Raw genomic sequence first — 19,547 nt, forward strand, 5'->3', positions numbered from 1 at the left:
AGGTGGTGGTTGTTGTGAGCCGATATCGTGCCACTGGACTCCAGCCTGGGGGACAGAGTGAGACTCTTGTCTCAAAAAAAAAAAAAAAAAAAAAAAAAAAAAAAAATATATATATATATATATACACATTTATTAACTATATGTCAAGCACTATGCTCAGTTCTTTTTTTCTCCTTTAGTTCTCATGGTAACTCAATAAAATGGGTGTTATTATTATTACTACACTCAATTTATAGAAAGGGTAATTAAGAAAATATGAATTCAGGCAGTTTGTCTATGCTCACCCAGCAAGTAAGCTTGGGATTAGAATTCAACTCAAATCTGACTCTAAATCATAATCTTAATCTTTATGCCATATTGCCTCCAAGCAGTGCAGAACATATATTGAGTCCTAAAAGCCTAAAAATACCAGAAGGACGGGGAGAAGGCAGAGAATCCCTTTAACTTTACATCACTGATGCAGAGGTATGTATTGAAAAGTATGATTAGGTTGCCATGGAGTAGTTGGAAGATGTAAGCTCTATCCAGCACAGTCCATGAAGACTGTGACTCATGCATCAGCAGCCAGGCATAGTTCTGGATAAAATGGGTTATACGAGAGGGGCTGGGACAGTAAGAAAGGGAACAATGGAGATCCCCTTCTCTATCTCTGTAAAAAGATAGGTTCTCAACATTTTTTGAATCTGAAAGAGGGACTTGGCCAGATGTATGAAATATCAATACATGGTTCCTATTCCACATTTGCCTAGGAATACACACCAACCAGCATCACTATGGGAGGGAGAATGTATTCAAAGTTAGTTTGTGGCTTACCAGGTCGACCTACAATGCCTCCATAAGAGCAAGAAAAACTCTGAAATAAAGGCAAGGTAGAAAGTCATGATTTCATGTGGCTTCTTTGGAAAGTTCTCACCTTCCCAGATGCCTCCACACCCTGCAACACTTGGCAGTCTAAAACCACTTCCTCCTCCATCATTTCTTCACTCCATCGTTGGCATTGAGGGTACAGATTTGTCAATGAACTATTTTATGCTTTTCCCCTTGCAATCTGGCAATATTAGCTCTCTAATGAATTGCTTCAACTTGTATATTTTTTGGACAAATGTGACTTTTAGTTGAATTGTGCAACATCCATAAATAGCAAATTCTGGCTGATTAGAATCAATGAATGCCCTTAGAGTTGCCAGCAAAAATGGGCCCTTAGCTGCATGTTACTTAATAATTTGAAAAGCATCTGATTATTTTTGGGAAAAAACCTTTTACACACACATTCTATGTCATCTGTTATGTATGTAGATATGTATTTGAATTTGAATGGATTATTGCAAGCCAGCCATGTTATGAATATAAGTGCTAGATATACTTGGATTTGAAACTAAACACATTTGGGTTTGAATCCTACCCTCTGCCACTTACAAGCTACGTGAACTTGTAATCTCTCTGTCTCTCCAGTTTCTCATATGTAGAATAGATATAATAAATCCCTTGCAAGCTTGACTTAAGGAATAAATGAGACCACACATACAATGTACTTGGCACAGTGTCTAGGCATATTATGGCTTAATAATTAGTAACTACTATTATCATCATGATGTTATATTAATAGAGGATTAGAGTAGACACAATTTGTCTCTACCAACACTTAATCTTCCCTTTCTGAAAACTGCCACAGTGATGGGCCTCCAAAGCCGTATTTCTATTACATGACCCTGCTTTAGTGATAGGGCAAGAATAAGGATACCAAGGAAATGTGAGTTTAAGCAATTTTCCTATACTCACCCAGCCATTAGGTTTTTTACACAACTTGGCATGTTCTCTTTCCTGAAAGTTTGGATTAGGAAATGGTCCCTATTATCCCTCTAAACTAAGAAATTGTGAGGTGGTCATGTTTGGCAACATGCATGCCAAGGCACTAAAAGGCAGTCTGCAGAATGTTGTTGATGTGCAGAGAGAAGCAGATTGACTTTGACTTGAACTCAAAACAATGCCTTGGTTCCGATACTTTTCCACTTCCATGAGAAACCATCTTTCTTCCTTCCTTCCTTCCTTCCTTCTTTCCTTCCTTCCTTCCTTCCTCCCTTCCTTCCTTTTCTTTCTTTCCTTCTTTTTCTCTTTCTTTCCTTACTACTTTGGGTGGGTTTCCATAGTCTTCAACCAAAAGATCTTTGTTAACAGTGTCATCTCTGTGCATAAGGCCACCAGATCTTTTCTGCATGGCTTGGATGGCCTAAGCATTTGAAAGGTACCTGATTTAAACAAACAAACAAACCCCAAAAACTTCATACACACACATGCGTGCACACACACTTTTCTTATGTTATCCTTTTTCAACTCCTGAAGAGCATTAGGTATAAAATCAAAATAATCATATATATAAGGAAATCATGTATGTATGGATCTTACAAAAATAGGTCATTTGATCACTTTCCAGAAACCAAGAAAGAATGGAGAGACCTCAGCTCTTTACCTGGTGTTGCACTGGATACTGTTGGCCACTGCTGATCAGGCCCTCCTGGACCAGCCCGTAGAATGCCAGCCTCCTCTAGGTGCACAGAGCTGAATAAACACACAGACCCAGATAACAGTTAGATCATAAATTCTTTCCCAGCTCTTCTTCCACCCTCAGAAATTGCTTACATCTATGAAGCCAGGGCTGCAGCTAACACATTCTGTTCATGCTTGAACTGAAGCAATTACTGCTGAGCAGTCACCCTGCATAAACTGCAGAAGCATTGCTGACTTACTTACTGCCTGCTATACTATTCCAGGAATACACATGTTCTATCTTTATGGCAATTTTGTTTTTTATTAACACCATGTGGTGCTCACTAAATCTAACAGGAAGCCCATCAGAGGACTAAGCCATTTTAACATCTTGATGCTGAAGCAGATGAGGAGGGCTTGTTCTCAGAAGCTCCAAGCCTCTCTTGCAGGTTCTCTTGTTCCCAGGTTCTCTACTCTAAAGAAGAAAACACACTAAAATTATTTTCTGATAATTGGAGTATTGTTCCAATTTGGCTATCCAATTAATTCTTAATCTTATTTTCTATTTTACTCTTTCTATATCTTTTATGCATAGATGACCCACCCTATATTTCCTGAGACTAGAGAAACCTGATCACCACCACTCACAGATCCCAGTTAAGAAGAGATTAATTCAGCATAAAACATTGCTGGGAGTGAGATACAAACTGGGAGACCTTTAGAGGCAAGCAGAGATAGAACATAAACTGTTCAAGGGAAAAGAGAACATGGTGCAGTATTCATTTATGTATGTCTAATACTAACTCATATTAATCTCTCAAATATTTGTTGGATGAATGAATGAATGAACGAATAATGATGGAAGAAAGAAAGGAAGGAAGAAATAAGTGGGATCCTAAGAGAAATTGTCCAAGAAAACCCTCATCAAAATTAGAGGACCTTTTATTTTATTTTATTTATTTATTTTTGAGACAAAGCCTCACTCTGTCACTCAGGCTGGAGTACAGTGGTGCGATCTCAGCTCACTGCAACCTTGGCCTCCCAGGTTCAAGCAATTCTCCTGCCTCAGCCCCCCAAGTAGCTGGGACTACAGGCATCCGCCACCATGCCTGGCTCATTTTTGTATTTTTAGTGGAGACGGGGTTTCACCATATTGACCAGGCTGGTCTTGAACTCCTGTCCTCAAGTGATCCGCCTGCCTCACCCTCCTAAAGTGCTGGGATTACAGGCATGAGTCACTACACCTGGACTAGAGGACCCTTTTAAACTAGACATTTGCTTATCTTGAAAGTTAAATTTCTAAAATAAAATTTACACTACTGACTAAAGAGGTTATATGAGGCAACAGAGCAGGGAAACGAACTATTAGAGGGAAGGCAACATATAAGTTAAATGTTTTCTCACTCTTTGACTTCAAACAACATATCCAGTAGAAATTCACTCGTTAAACTCTGACCTTTTACTATTCTTCCCTTTGTCTACACTCTAGAATTATCTGTTTTTTCCCAAATATTAACAGCCTTCAAGTGTTCCTGGATCCTACTAGCAAATTGTGTGGGCTCAGTCAGATTCATGAAGGTGTAACTATCCTGGAGCCAGCTCAGCTCAAAGCAGAATTTTTTAAAGAATAGTTACATGATGTCTAAGACTAGAAAGGCCGAGAAGCCAAACACACATAAGAAAAAGATTAGTATTATTTAGGTTCACAACTCATTTATTTATTTATTTTATTTATTATTTATTTATTTATTTATTTATTTTTGAGATGGAGTCTTGCTCTGTTGCCCAGGCTGGAGTGCAGTGGCGCAATCTCGGCTCACTGCAAGCTCCGCCTCCCGGGGTTCACGCCATTCTCCTGCCTCAGCCTCTCCAAGTAGCTGGGACTACAGGCGCCCGCCACCATGTCCAGCTAATTTTTTTGTATTTTTTAGTAGAGACGGGGTTTCACCGCGGTCTCAATCTCCTGACCTCGTGATCCGCCCGCCTCGGCCTCCCAAAGTGCTGGGATTACAAGTGTGAGCCACCGTGCCCGGCCTCACAACTCATTTAATATGTTCAATGTATTACAATGCAAAAAAGAAATGGCATTTTAATTTCAATTTTTATTTTATTTCTTACCCTACTCAAATCTCATAATACCTTAATTGAAACCCGAATAGGAGCACATTTGGCTTTTTTTTTTTTTCAATTTGAAAATGGGATAAGGAAGTTATGTTATTTTATTTATTTATTTATTTTTCTGAGACAGAGTCTCGCACTGTCGCCAGGCTGGAGTGCAGTGGCTCGATCTTGGCTCACTGCAACCTCTGCCTCCCGGGTTCAAGCGATTCTCCTGCCTCAGCCTCCCTAGTAGCTGGGACTACAGGTGCACGCCATCACGCCCAGCTAATTTTTGTATTTTTAGTAGAGACGGGGTTTCACCATATTGTCCAGCATGGTCTCGATCTCCTGACCTCGTGATCTGCCCACCTCGGCCTCCCAAAGTGCTGGGATTACAGGTGTGAGCCACCAGGCCCAGTCCAGGAAGTTATGTTTTAATGTTTTATTTCAAATGTAGTTTTTAAGGCACAACTCATAGCTTTGGTACTTTTAAAGAGTTGGTACTGTAAACCATGCTTTTACTCATTGCATGTCTCCACCTACAGCTCAGATGCAGGCAAAAGCACAAGTTGGTCTCTAATAAATATAAAGAATTTCTTCTGATACCTAATATTCTGGTATATGCATGAATGTTTCTGGCCTAAAATTATGACCCAGGTTCCAATGTGACATCTTACCAAGCCAACTACTAATCTTCAGCCCTTCACTGATTGCTTCTGAATCAGAAATAGCACCCAATGTAATGATTTCTGCTCATTTGTAATGCTTGAGAGTATGTTAATTTATTTCAATCTAATGCATTTTAATGGGCTAAAACTAATTTCACATTAACTCTACACATACTTTGTAGGCTTTCTCTTTAGGAACTGATCTAGGTTTGGTGAATATTCACTTGATAGTTGCCCAGATATTTTGAGGGGCTTAAGTTTGAAGATCATTTCTTCTTTAAAATTAAATCCTTTTGGTAGTTGTGATCATTTGTTTCTTGGTCCTTCCCATCTGGTTTCCAAAGACATTCGCAAATAATCAATCTTTTATTTGGCCCCATGGCATGGATACTAGATCACCTCCAGAAATAATGGTAGTTAATCAATTACTGTCAGAGAGACAAAGTAGAGAAAGCAAAATTATATTTAATCTGAGTCTTAGACTAATACTGTTACTCTAGGTTAATTTAAAGTAAGCTAGATTTGGTGTCCAGATACCCAGTAAAGGCCCTTTACATGCCTCATCCTCTGAAGAACCCATGTCATTGATGACAATAAGAGCAACAGATGGGAAAGATGACGAGGCTCTAATAGGTGTGAACATAAACAACAATAGCAATCAATTATTGAGGGTAATAGGATGTAATAGCCAATGTGAGATTAAAAAAAAAAAAGGTAGACAACACGTATGTATACATTGCACAATGTATCCAAGTCTCAAAGCATGAGTATTAATTACAGTTTTTAAAGGAGGAAAAGAAAGCATAGGTAGAGAGGGATGAAGGAGGTTGAAATTACTTCCCTGTAGAAGTTTTGATGGGAGAAAATACACAGCAGCCTATTTCTGTGATTTTACAGAGGACTCATATGCCAGCACTTGATAAGCATCTGGCACTGACCATTTGCGATCTTTCAAGGAATAGACATGGGGACAAAATAATTGCATTTTCTTGGCAAAGTACCTAAAGCTTTTTAGTTTTGACAGCTGCTTCTGGTCTATGGAGATGCAGTTTATCTGTTACCAAGTTAAGGTTACTTCTGAGTGAACGATGAGGGAAATACATACCTGTGCATGCCTGCTCTCAGGGAGGCAGAGTAACGCCAGTCAGGGTTGGGCTGTCGTGGCTGCAAAATCACAAAGAGAGTTTTCTGTTAAAATGACAAGACAATGTTCTCCCAGGGATGCTGCTAATTGATTAGTTACTCCCTTAAATATTTCCAGGCATCTAAAAAAAGTATTGAATGAGCCATTTCATGTGTAACTCTACGATGATATCTACATATATAGCACTTTAGAAGAAAATTAGTTCATCAGGGTCCTCACACAGATTAGATACCCTGGAAGACCAGATTTAATAATCTTGTAAAGGCCAGCTTTGGCTTTGCCTTGCCCAATACATGTCTGTGTTCTTAAAACACTATGGGAAGAACAGTCTGTTTTGAGAAAGGAAAAGCTTTCACTGCTTTTGCCCTCAAGTGCCCCATTAAGGGAACATTCCCAATTCAGTATTACAACTATAACAGGGCACATGGCTACACAAGTTCTGCTGGCCTGGCTGAACTGCAGAGGACTGCAATCTGCTGCTGGCTTTGCAGACTGCAGCATATTTGACCCGGGGGGATGTGCCCAGTCATAACACCAGCAACTGATAACAGTCTCTTTGCTGATTGAAGAGGGATAGTAGGGAGAGGAAAACAAACTATTGGCAGAGTTTGACCTTGTTTTGCTACCTAATCCTTTCCATAAACTTGTACTTGTTCCTGCTCCTTCCTGAGTGCTTTCCCTCCTCACTGAATCACTGTTCACTAAGCTCTGATTGTTTAACAGGGAGTAGCTGAAATCCAAGAAAAACCTATACATTTTGCATTAGTTGTGTATTGAAAAGATCTGTTGCCCTCTCTCTACAAACTCAGTCTGAAGGGGGAGAACAAAGAGGAAAATACGGGCACCTAAAGACTTAAAGATACGCGCTGGTTAGAAGCTACTCAGAAATCTCTGGGACATCATCAGTTACCACCACTGTCTTGTATCAGTAAGCAAAAATGTCACTGTGAAAAACTTGTGACATTCCTCTAGATGCGTTTTCATGGGTGGAGATTAAGGTGGCCCTGTCACTGAATATTGAGGTATAGTTGAATGAAAAAAATGGGGGATAAAAGTTGTATTTTGTATTTTCCTCTACATTATACTTATCATATTTGGTAGAAACAAAGCCATAGTAATATCAATAGACCATTCCAAACTGTCAATAATTCTTATTCCTATCACTCATATAGTTCCTTTAAGGGATGCAAAGTATTTAATAAACACATTTCTTCATAACACCCAGGAGGGAAATGATCACCATCTCAATATTCAGAAAGATTTGTGGATGGCTACATAATATTCGGCATGCAGAGAATTAGCCAAAGTCAAGGCCCAGAAAAAGTTACAACTCTGGGATACTTTACCTCAATGGTCCTCACATGCTAACTGCTCTCTCTATTCTACCAATCTGCTAGCAAGATATGCATATGCAAGCTGCTTCCTCCTTTGTTTTCAAGTTCACAAAACGCTATGGATATTCCATATAACATAGCATAAAATTATCTACAGACCAAATCAAAGGAGTTTCCATTATCTACTAGCGGTGTTAGAGGGAACAAAAGAAAATGTTTGCAAATCATTTTATAAACCTGGAAATATGACTGAAATACTTGTAATCAATCAATCATCATCACCATCTCTCCCCTCGCCATCAGGAGCACTATCGTTAGCTTGTCAGCTGAGAGAATCTTCCTTTGAGAAAGACTGTAACATCTGCTGAGAAATGTTGCCAATTTTTCTATGATTGGGTAACATTCATGATGAAAATTGCTGCAACTTGATCTTTGGAATGAAATCACCAAACTCATTTTGCTGAAAGGCACAGTTCTAGCAGGACTGACCAGGAAACTCAGTTCATTATACAATCTCACTTCCCCAGTGACACATTTAATTTGTCATGCTGCCATTTTCTATACTAGTCCATCAGCAACAACATCCTTCTCAGATTCATTTGACAGAATCACAGTTACAAGATTTCTTATGGCAGTAATATCAGGCAGGGAAAAGGAAAGGAAGAAAGCATATAATATGTTTTAAGTAGCTACACAGTACTAGATTTTGCACTTTATTACATACTGTTGCATGTATCCTAATTCTTTCTTTGTCAGACAGTAAACTCTATGAAAGGAATTATATCTGTTTTGCTCATTAATCACATGCATATCTTCAGATATTCATAAAAGCATAGCTATATAGTCAGAGTCTAGCAGGCTTCTGGCATTTGGGAGGTTTTTAAAATGTGTTTAAATAAATGAACTATAATGCACAGTCAACATTATTGTACTTAAATTGCAAAAATGAGACATCTGAACTTTAGAGAGATTAAATTACTTGCCTGATTGCTGAGTTCAGCTGACAGTCATGTTTAGGTCCCCTTAACACAAAAGTCTGTGTTTTATTTATATTTGTTTATTTATGAGACAGGGTCTTACTTTGTCATTTAGGCTGGTGTGCAGTGGCACAATCTTGGCTCCCTGCAACCTCTGCCTCCCGGGTTCAAGCAATTCTTCTTCCCCAGCCTCCCTAGTAGCTGGGATTACAGGCACCCGCTACCATACCTGGCTAATTTTTTAAATTTTAGTAGAGATGGGGTTTCACCATGTTGGCCAGGCTGGTCTTGAACACCTGACCTCAGGCAATCAACCCTCCTCGGCCTCCCAAAGTGCTGGGATTACAGGCTTGAGCCACTGTGCCTGGCCAAAAGTCTGTGTTTTAAATAAATTTACATGAAATGACATATATTTTTCTTCTTTCTCTTTTTTACTTCTGAGTTTCCAGGATATTGATTTAAAACAATACAAAACTAAAAGTAATGAAATGCACATGAGTTTCATCCAGAACTTGATTAAACTTGGAAAAATTCAAGTTGAAAGGTTGACTACTGATGTATCTGACACAGTAAGACATATATTACTATCACAATTTCAATCACAGTTGAAATAATGTGATTGTTTAGTTCTTTAATACTTAGATGGTACCTCCCAGGACTATGCTTACTTTCTATTGGTGAAGAACTCCAATATGTCCTATTGCTTCAAAGGTTAGTCTTTTGGTAGAATAATGGTCACAAAACTCCATATGTGGAAAAATTCAATTAGGTAGTCCATATGGGTGATGTAGTATTACTGAAGAATAAGAATACACTTCAGTTCCTATTAAAATTATAAAAATGATTTAATTTATCTTGTAATGGTATTATTTGTGATTTATAACAGGATATTTGAGCTACAGAAGGATGAATCACCTCTTCTAAGATTTAAAGTAAAATAAGTTTAAAATACCCTATTTTATTAATAAACTCACACAACTACTCAATGAAATAATATGCTATCTTCGTACCATGGAAATCCATGTGGAAGACACCAATAAATTGCCCTCTGGGACATGAGACTGCATATAATATCTCCTTTTCCTTCCTAATAGGACTGTATTAAGAATATATTCACTGCAGATTTTGCATAGTGCTATTTTATGAACATTGATATAAACTGATAGGCAGAATTCCAAGATGGCCCCAAGATCCCTATATCCTGGTGTGCACATCCTGAATAATCTCCAAGACTGTGATTGTGATGGATCTTATTCCCATGATTACATTATGTTACGTAGCACAGTTGGCTTTAAGAAAGGGAGATCATCCGGGTGGGACTGACATAATCACATGAGCTCTTTAAATCTGGGTCTAGAGGTCAGAGACAGAAATCAGAGAGATCTGAAGCATAAGAGGGATTCCATGTGAGGGAAGATTCTCCAGTGCCAGCCATGAAGATGGAGCAGACCATGGGACAGGAGTCCTGAGTCCTCGGTTCTCTAGGAACTAAGAGTGACCCCAGGCCGATAGCAAGTAGGAAAACAGAGATCTCAGTCCCCAAACAACTGGATTCTGCCAACAGTCTGAATGAGCTCAATAATAGATTCTTCCTAAGAGCCTGCAAAGGAGAACACAGCCCAGCTGTGTTCATTGCAGCCTTGAGACTACCTGAGCAGTCAACTCAGCCACATGGTACAGGACTGTGAGATAACAAATAGGTGGTGTTTTACACAACTTACTTGTGGTAATTTGTTACAAAGCATCAGAAAAGGGATACATAGACTGTTGCTCATTAAGGCAAAAGGGAATATAACATTTAAAATAATCATTATGTTGCATATTGGTCTTCTAGCATATCAAAATGAGGGCTGGGCGCAGTGGCTCACACCTGTAATCCCAGCACTTTGGGAGGCCAAGGTGGAGAGGTGACTTGAGGTCAGGAGTTCGAGACCAGTTTGAACAACATGGTGAAACCCAAAAATACAAAATTAGCCAGGCGTGGTGGCGCATGCCTGTAATCTCAGCTACTCGGGAGGCTGAGGCAGGAGAATCGCTTGAACCCTGGAGGCAGAGGTTGCAGTGAGCCAAGATCATGCCATTGCACTCCAGCCTGGGCAACAAAAGCAAAACTCCGTCTCAAAAAAACTAAAATAAAACAAAACAAAAAGCTAATAAATTTCAGAATTCTGTGTGGAATACTTTCCTCTGAATGTAGTCATTTAAAATGCTAATTTACAGACCAGGAAAGTAAAATAAACATAACTTTAGAACATACCTAATGGGTTCCAGTGCAACAGAAAGTGCTAGGTCTGTTTAGTTCTGGATGCATAGACTGCTAGCACAGCAGCTACTCTCTCACTCACAGTTGTACCTCCTTGGAGCCCAGAGTTCTGACCCTGGAAGGCCAGAAGGGAACTGATGGTGCTTATATGCCAAGGAACTAAGATTTCTCTGTACCTTTGCAATGTTGGATATTCCTTTGAATTTGTCAAGTTAAAATTCTTGAAAGAAAAACCCTTGTATAATTTTCAGGTTAGCAGATTTAAAACACTGCAAGAGAATCCTTTTGACCTTTGATTTATGAAGTCATGGTTACAGATTATACTGCTCCAAATATTATCATATGAATAAGCTAAATTTATAGCCATATTATCACATGCACAAAACATTGATCCAGGTGAAGTTCTGTAAAAGCCACATTTAAAGACACCTGTAAAATGCCATCATATTCAGCTAAACCTCTGGGTTTGGTGACAGGAATGTTTCCTCAAACATTTGCAAATTGACATTATTCTGACCTCTCATTGAGAGCAAAAAATGGTAGGCAACCAAGGCAAGTATCCAGAACTGACTTTGCTATTCTGTCAAGTAGACAGCATGCCAATAGGCAACGTATAATATGCCAGGCTGTGTCCCTGCAGAGTGTTCTGAGTTAGACCAGATGCCCATGTGATCGCTCACTCCTGGGTCAGAAGGAAACAGTAGGCCAATGACATTCAAGCTACAATAAATAGATTTCTTCTTCAGTCAGAATGTGTATAAGATAAAGAGACAGAGAAGAGCTCAGCCATAATTCCATCTGGCTCAACAGTCTGTAGAAAAATTGAGGAAAGAGGTAATTGAAATAAATTATTGTATCATCAGACCAAAGAAAATAAACTTTCTCAGAAGAACAGTCCTGTGACCAATATGAAATTTGCCAACTAAAACAGCCCCAGTCATTATAAAGTGACCATCAGAGGATGAAAAACTGGAGTGGAAGTTCATAGATATGATTTCTTTGTCTATTCTGACCATTGTGCAATTTTTATAAATTCACTACTATGTCACTTTACACCTAGTGTAAACTCTGTTCCAGGATAGAGTCACCAGATAGAAAAGTCAGTGCTGGGGGAAATAAAAGTAGGTGCCACTGAAAGAAGAATTAACTCTTTCAGGTCACTATATCTGGAATTAGGGTGAATATGCACACATAGTGGCACAAATAACTGAAGGTTTGGTGACTACAAATTGCTTTAAAATAAGTGAAAGTGAATGCAAACTTAATTCATCTCTGCTACTCTTTTGTAATTTCTACATGTTGTGCCAACTGGGCCCACTGAGACGCTGTTGGACAAATCTACCAGAGTACTCAAAGTGACTCATTAGCAAACACAACACCACGACCACAAATGCACAGAATCTACCTTAAGATTTGGTTTCCTTTGCCGGGTGTGGTGGCTCACACCTGTAATCCCAGCACTTTGGGAGGCCAAGGCAGGTGGATCACAAGGTCAAGAGATCGAGACCATCCTGGACAACATGGTGAAACCCCATCTCTACTAAAAATACAAAAATTAGCAGGGCATGGTGGCACGTGCCTGTAATCTCAGCTACTCATGAGGCTGAGGCAGGAGAATCGCTTGAACCTGGGAGGTGGAGGTTGCACTGAGCCAGGATTACGCCACTGCACTCCAGCCTGGCAACAGAGTGAGACTCCGTCTCAAAAAAAAAAAAAATTTTGGTTTCTTTTTATGGAGACTCTGAAAGGAGTGCCAACAACATTCAGTATCAAGTTCAGAAATTTCCAAAGAGAAATTCTGCTCTATTGCCAAATAGTTACTTCAGAATCCTCACTGCACAAGTGATTCATTAAATAAGCTCACTGGGGGTAAAATCTACCAACAGACTAGAGTCTGGGGTTAAATGCTGATGTTTAATAAGCAACAAGAGAAAAATCAGTGAAATAATAAAAATAAAAGATCTCAACAGGCTTTGCCAATAGTGAAGCAAACAAACAAATACAAATATATTAACAGCATGTGCAACATAGTGAGACCCCATCTCTTCCAAAAAAAAAAAAATAAACTAAAAACTAGCCAGACATGGTGGTGCACATCTATGGTCCAAGCTACTCAGGAGGCTGAGGTGTGAGGATTGCTTGAGCCCAGAAGGTTGAGGCTGCAGTGAGCCATATTCACACCACTATACTCCAGCCTGGGTGACAGGCCAAGACCCCATCTCAAAAAAAAAAAAAGTAGTAACTTACTGATATTCCCATTTGTTGCCTGCTTCTATGCAAGAAATTACTCTTTTTCCAAAAGCAGTTAATATATATGACTAGCTAAATTAGTGATAGCTTAAATGACTGAATATCCCATATCAAAGGGAGTATAAACATTGGAAATTCTGTCTACTTATAATATTGAAAAAAAGTTTCTGGAGTCAGATGGATACAACTTAAAATAACACTAGCAGTGTGGCTGTGTATATTACCTAACCTCCCTGAGCTTATTTCCTCATATGCTAGATGTTAACAAATATTTAACACATGACTTGCAGGTAATGAAATCATATATATATTCAATATTATAATATTCAATATATTGAATAACCTTGAATAATATTCAAGATTCAATAATATGAGATATATGTATGTATATATGTATGATATACATATATCTATATAGCAGGGTTGTTAGTGAGTACAAATTCCCTTACTCTTCCTCTCTATTCCCATCTACTCTTAATGTGGGCACATGGTACTAATTGTACCCCAGGACTCTCCTGCCACCTGTAGTAACTAGGTAGGAAAAAAAGAAAGCCCAACATGGGAATTTAACAGGTTGATCTGGCAATGATGACTTTCAGAACTGAGTGACTTTTGTTCCTATCTTGCCACACTGTAACAATGTGACTCACTCTCTCCCTATAACTGCAAAAATTTTCTGGAGCTGTAGATCTTGGGGCTCTTCACTGGATTTCCAAAAGCGCCTGGCAGAAATTTGCGTTTATTAAAATCATGCATTCTCCTGGCAAAATCTCCCAAAAGCAAGCACTTTCTGAAATAATTTTCTCCCTAGATTAAATGTTTGTGTACCAAAGTACATATTAACATACAGGTCAGTGTAAGACAGAAATAGTTTATGTATCAAATTGCCCCAAGCTTTGAGTCAGGAGAGGGAAGGTAAGTGTCTTTTCTCTGAGCTTCTAGCTCACAGCTGGTGGCAAAGCTGAGCCTGGCCTGACTTGTTCATGCCTCTTCACCACCTACAGCCCACCCCAATCCCAAAGTGCTTCACAGGAATTTGTTAAGCAAATGTCTACAGTAACCTTATTGAAAGCTAAACCCTTTTACGTGCTTTCAAATGCTACGATCTAAAGAATTCTGGAAACTCTTTGATATTTTCCCCCGTTTTTCTTAATCTGCAATCTGCCTCCCGTGGTTACTCAGCATTGACTAACACCAGCCACTTCTGATAAATGAATAAATCTATCTGAAATGTCCATGAGAAAAATCTACTCTCAATCAGGAATGGGAACTACACTCCTCAAGATTACCACGAACTTGAAATGTGACAATATGGATATTACATACAATACAGCAATATGTCAATGAAAATATATTGCAAAAAATAGGGTAGAGACAAATATTGTTCACACATTGTGTAGTAGCTCTAAAAGCCCTTTCTACAAAGTAGTTATTTGGAAAGATAACAATTCACTATTTATGGGACAAAATTTTGGCTTCTGAAATCTAAGTTTTAAGTATCACAAAGCATATCTCTGTTATTTCAAGCATACATATGGAGACAAACACACAACACAAACACACACATATTCATGTACTTTCTAATAATTTATGTACATTCTTCATAATAATGAACAAGCTGGCCTTATACCTACTTAAATCTCAAAACTAGTGCATATACTAATACCTGCCTCTACACCTTACTGTAGGGTAAGCCATCCACTTTCCAAGCCAGCCTTTTGAAGCCACAGCAAATCAAATTTTAGATCCAGAAAATGAATGCATGCTTTGGAAGTACTGTCATTTAACTTAAAGACATGAAGGACTTGAAAAGGCTACTTTACATCTCATCAAAACCATAGAAACTGTCAACAGAAAATCAGAAGATTACAGGCTGCATTTAAGCTAAATTCAGGGAAATCCTCTTACAATGAATTCAGAGTATGCCAAGAAAGGTGACTACTGGGAGAATTATTTTTCCCTTCTCTTCCTTCTAATCCCAGCTTGTCTTGGTCTTCACCATCCCCCCACACCCCTAATCCACTCATTCTAATACCTCCCTGGACCAACCAGACAAATTGGTACTTAATCTCTCTGCCTTACCATCATCCACTCCCTCTGACAGCCCCCTACAGAAGAGTTGCCACATCATACAGCCAAAGCAAACTGTAGCTTCAGTATGATGTCTAAATACTACAGCTTTATCACTTGTGACATGCATTTCCAGAGGATCCTATCACATAGGTTCAGTGCAAGTACCAGAAATATTAACTAGATAATTTCCACTGTAGACAGTCCAGAGTATAAACAGAGACAGCATATAGTGGTGACTATGATAGCCCCTAGAGGCCTCAGAGCTTTTTAAGAAACATTACTTATATGGGATTTCAAAAGAAAAATTTCCCTGTAGATGATACAGCAGAGGCCACTTCTCCTTGAGTCTCATAACATTACTCCCTAAAACATAATCCCTATTCCAAGGCCTGTTCTGTTTCTCTATAAATCTGTGTTTTAGCATTAAATATTAAGACTAATCCTCACTTCTCAAGCAATTTTATGGACAAGTCTTCATGCCTCTGAAAATGAAAAATAAAACAATTCTTTAGTGCTATTTTTCTAGAGAGGAAATAGCAGATTATGATCAAATTGTGGATACTGTATATACTCAGTTTACCACATAACTCTTGTCAGTGTTAATGACTCAATAAAGCCAACCACAGGATATTGGGGGATGTGTAACAAATGCACGAGTTTGTGGAAGACCCCCTGACCACTATCTCACCTCATTTTGAGAAACAGCCTCGTTTTTGAGAATAATCAGGTTCCCAGCACTCTGACCACTTTGGCCTGTGAGGTTCCTGCTGTCAGTCACTGCTGCTTGGGCTCCCGAAGGCCCTGGTCCTGTCTGGGCCCCTGTATTGTAAAACATGAAAGTGTCACTCCCTGAGCCTGCTGTCAGACAGGCCTTGTAGCAGTAGGTCTTGGTGAGAGAGCCATTCCCTCGAACTTCAATGAAGTGAGGCTGCACTTTGAGGCCATGCGGTATCCTGGCATCAATATTGTTGTTGGCCTGTTTGTAAAGTTCTGCAGGGGACCTTTCCCTTACTCCACAGAAGCCTCCACAGCATGCAGTGCCATACGCAGTGTAGTGGTAGCACTTGATGATGCTCAAAATGATGATTGTCAAAAGAAATATAAAAGACACTGTGCTTAATGCTATTATTAGATAAAGGGTAATTTCAGAGTATGTCCGAGGGCTCTTAATGTGTCTCTGAGTGTCAGGGAGGATTTTGGAAACCCTATCCACCACAGCTACCGTAACAGCCACAGAGGCTGATAGTGATGGCTCTCCATTATCTCGGACTACCACAGTCAGGTTGAAAGTGCTACCACTCTCATCTCCCATCTTCCTGGTAGTCCTAATTTCTCCTGTGTGCAGCTCTACTTTAAAGAGGTCCAGGTCAGAAGTCTGGGCTAGATGGTAAAAAAGCCAAGCATTTTGCCCAGAGTCTGAGTCCATGGCTATGACTTTGGTGACCAGGTAGCCAGCAGGGGCAGTTCGAGGCACCATCTCGAAGGCTGCTGACGAGTTGGTTGAGGTAGGGTACAGAATGTGAGGGGCATGGTCATTCATGTCCACCACATACACGTTGGCAGTCACGGTGCTGCTCAGTGGTGGGCTCCCCTTGTCCTGAGCCTCCACAGTCACAAAGAACTCCCGAAACTTCTCATAGTCAAAGGAGTTGACAGCATAAAGGCTGCCACTGGCACTGTTAATGGAGACATAGGAGGTGACTGGCAGCCCTTGAATCTCCCTCTCCAGAAGGGAGTAGGTCACCTCTGCATTCTCCTTTTCATCTGGGTCTGTGGCTTGCACAGTACAGAGCAACACACCTGGCAAATTGTTCTCCTGTATGTAGATGGAATAGGAGTCCTCCAGGAAGCTTGGTGGATTGTCATTGATGTCAGAGATCTCAACCTTCAGTGTCCGCTGGGATGTGAGCTGTGGTATTCCCCCATCAGTGGCTGTCACCGTGATGTTGTAGACAGCCACCTGCTCTCGGTCCAGTGGGCCACTCACCACCAGTGTATAGGAGTTTCCAAAGCCATTCAGTCGGAAAGGCAGTGTGGCCTCCAGACCCAGGCTCACTTTCCGGTTGGGGCCTGAGTCTTGGTCATTGACACTGAGAACTGCCACAATTGTGTTGGGTGTAGCATTCTCAGGCACTGGGCTATACAGGTCCGTGAGCACCACTTCTGGGGCATTGTCATTCACGTCCACGATGTCCACCAGCACCTTGCAGTGACCTGCCATGGGCACTGGACCCCGGTCAGTCGCCTGCACATAGATCTGGTAGGAGGAGGCTTCCTCATAATCCAGCCCCCCAATTACTCGCACTTCCCCAGTACTGGCATCTATGCTGAAGAGCTGCCTCTCCCGGTCCGACGTGTAGCTGCTCAAGGAGTACCTGAGCTCACCATTGGAGCCCTCATCCGGGTCTGAGGCATTCAGTTTCACCACCAATGTGCCTGGGGGTGAGTCCTCCCGTAGCTGGACGCGATAAGTGGACTGGTCAAAGGCAGGAGAGTTGTCGTTAGTGTCCAGGACACGCACAGAGATCTGTGCCGTACCCGAGCGGGCTGGGATGCCCCCATCCACGGCTGTGAGAACCAGGTGGTGCAAGGCTGCCTGCTCCCGGTCTAGGCCCTTACGCAGCACCAGCTCAAGCACTTTACTGTTCTCCTGCAGGGGCTTAAGGTCCAGCTCGAAGTGCTCGCTGGGGCTGAGCTCATAGGTCTGTACTGAGTTGGCGCCCACGTCAGGGTCCTGCGCACTCTCTATGTGAAAGCGCGCTCCAGGCGCCACCGATTCGCTTACCTGAAGCTGGTAGTTGGGCCGCGGGAAACGCGGTGAGTTGTCGTTGATGTCCAATATTTCCACCTCAACGGCGCTCACCGCCACGGGGTTGTGCGCCAGCACTTCCAAGCTGAGCAGGCAGCGAGGCCGCTGCTCACACAGCGCCTCCCTATCAATGCGCTCGTTGACGAAGAGCGCTCCACTCGTCAGGTCCAGCTCCAGGTAGCGCGGACTGGGCGCACCCAGATGGTTGATGCGCAAGCAACCCGGCCCCAAGCGCCGCAGCTCGAGCCCCAGCGCGCGAGCCACGTTGCCCACGAGCGCGCCGGGTGCCTGCTCCTCTGGCACGGAGTATCGCAGCTGGGAGGCCGCTGGGCCCGGTAGCAGCAGCAGCAACAGCAGCAGGAGAGGCAGTAGCAGCAGCCAGCGCATGGGCCGCCGGAGCCGTGGATGCTCTGTCGCCGCAGGTCTGGTGCCCGCCTGCTCCATAGCCACTGGCCGCGGCGGAGGCAGCCGGGCAGGGCCGGAGGCGGCAGCTTCCCCAGCCGTGCTCCACGCCCGGGCCCCGCCTCCGCTCGTGCCACCCTGCGCCCGCTCCCCCACCGCTCACGCTCTAGCAAACGCCTGGGGCCGCTCCCTCCGTAGGCCCTCCCAAGGGCTCCTGGCCCCACCGCCCTCGCTGACTCCCCATATTCCAGCTCCTCCGCTCGCCTCCGAGTCGCTCAACCGGGCTCGGCTTCCTGCTGCTGCTGCCGCTACCGCTCCAGGGGGAGGGAAAAGGAAGCAGAAGGGGAGACAGAGGGGGAGGGGGAAAGGGAGGGGTAGGAGGGCTCAGCAAGTCCTGCTCTGATTCCGCGCCGAAGTGGCGGACGGCGAACCCGGACTGCTCAGCCTCTCCAGTCCCATCTCCTTCACCCTGGACCTGCCGGATCCCAGCGGACCGCAGGAACACGGCCACTCCCTTTCTCCCTACCCCCACTGTCCAGTTCATCCAGTCTCCACCGTCTCTCCCCTGCTTAACGGGTCTTTAAGGAGATTAGTCTGGGAAAAGCAGTCAAGCCCCTAGAAGTCTGGCTATCAGTTCCCCAGGAAAAGACTTCCGAGCGCAATTCAGGAAAATAAACTGAGGGGCCTTAGCTAAGTATGGGCACCCGGGCGGCGGATCTAACATTAAAAGGAAACAACGCAGGGGGAGGCGCTCTGGGGTTACTGGCGATGGGAACTATTCACCTGACTCCCACATCTTCCCTGGACGCTCTTAAGTACTGCAAAAAGTGCTCAACTCCTAGGGCAAACGGAGGGGGATGGCAAATGCTGCCCTCTTTCCGGGAGCAAGCCTCAAACCAGCATCCTGGGATCCAAGACTCAATTCTGCTCTCGGCCAAGTGGCCCTTACTTTCAGTGTGTGCCTTGGCAAATAGCCAATATTTAAATGTTTAAAATGCTCTGTTTAAAAAAATAGTCTCCATGAAGCTGTAGGCAAATCTATT

The 19,547-nt window shown here is 42.1% G+C and overlaps 1 protein-coding gene across 20 annotated transcripts in view; it reads right to left on the reverse strand.

The window, feature by feature from the left end:
• The window catches only part of LOC129486279 (protocadherin alpha-C2), a 223,610-nt gene that overhangs the window by 26,966 nt on the left and 177,097 nt on the right, over window positions 1-19,547 (reverse strand). For 15 of the 20 annotated variants that reach the window (XM_055285945.1, XM_055285947.2, XM_055285941.2 and 12 more), the window contains 2 exons: window positions 6,358-6,416; window positions 2,468-2,556 (listed from right to left, as the gene is read on the reverse strand). In XM_055285945.1, coding sequence (XP_055141920.1) covers window positions 2,468-2,556; window positions 6,358-6,416 — 148 coding nt within the window. The other 5 variants (XR_008658913.2, XM_055285951.2, XM_055285938.2 and 2 more) reach the window with 4 other exon arrangements.

The sequence above is a fragment of the Symphalangus syndactylus genome, chromosome 7 (genome assembly GCF_028878055.3).
Source record: "Symphalangus syndactylus isolate Jambi chromosome 7, NHGRI_mSymSyn1-v2.1_pri, whole genome shotgun sequence".
Classification (NCBI taxonomy): Eukaryota; Metazoa; Chordata; class Mammalia; order Primates; family Hylobatidae; genus Symphalangus; species Symphalangus syndactylus.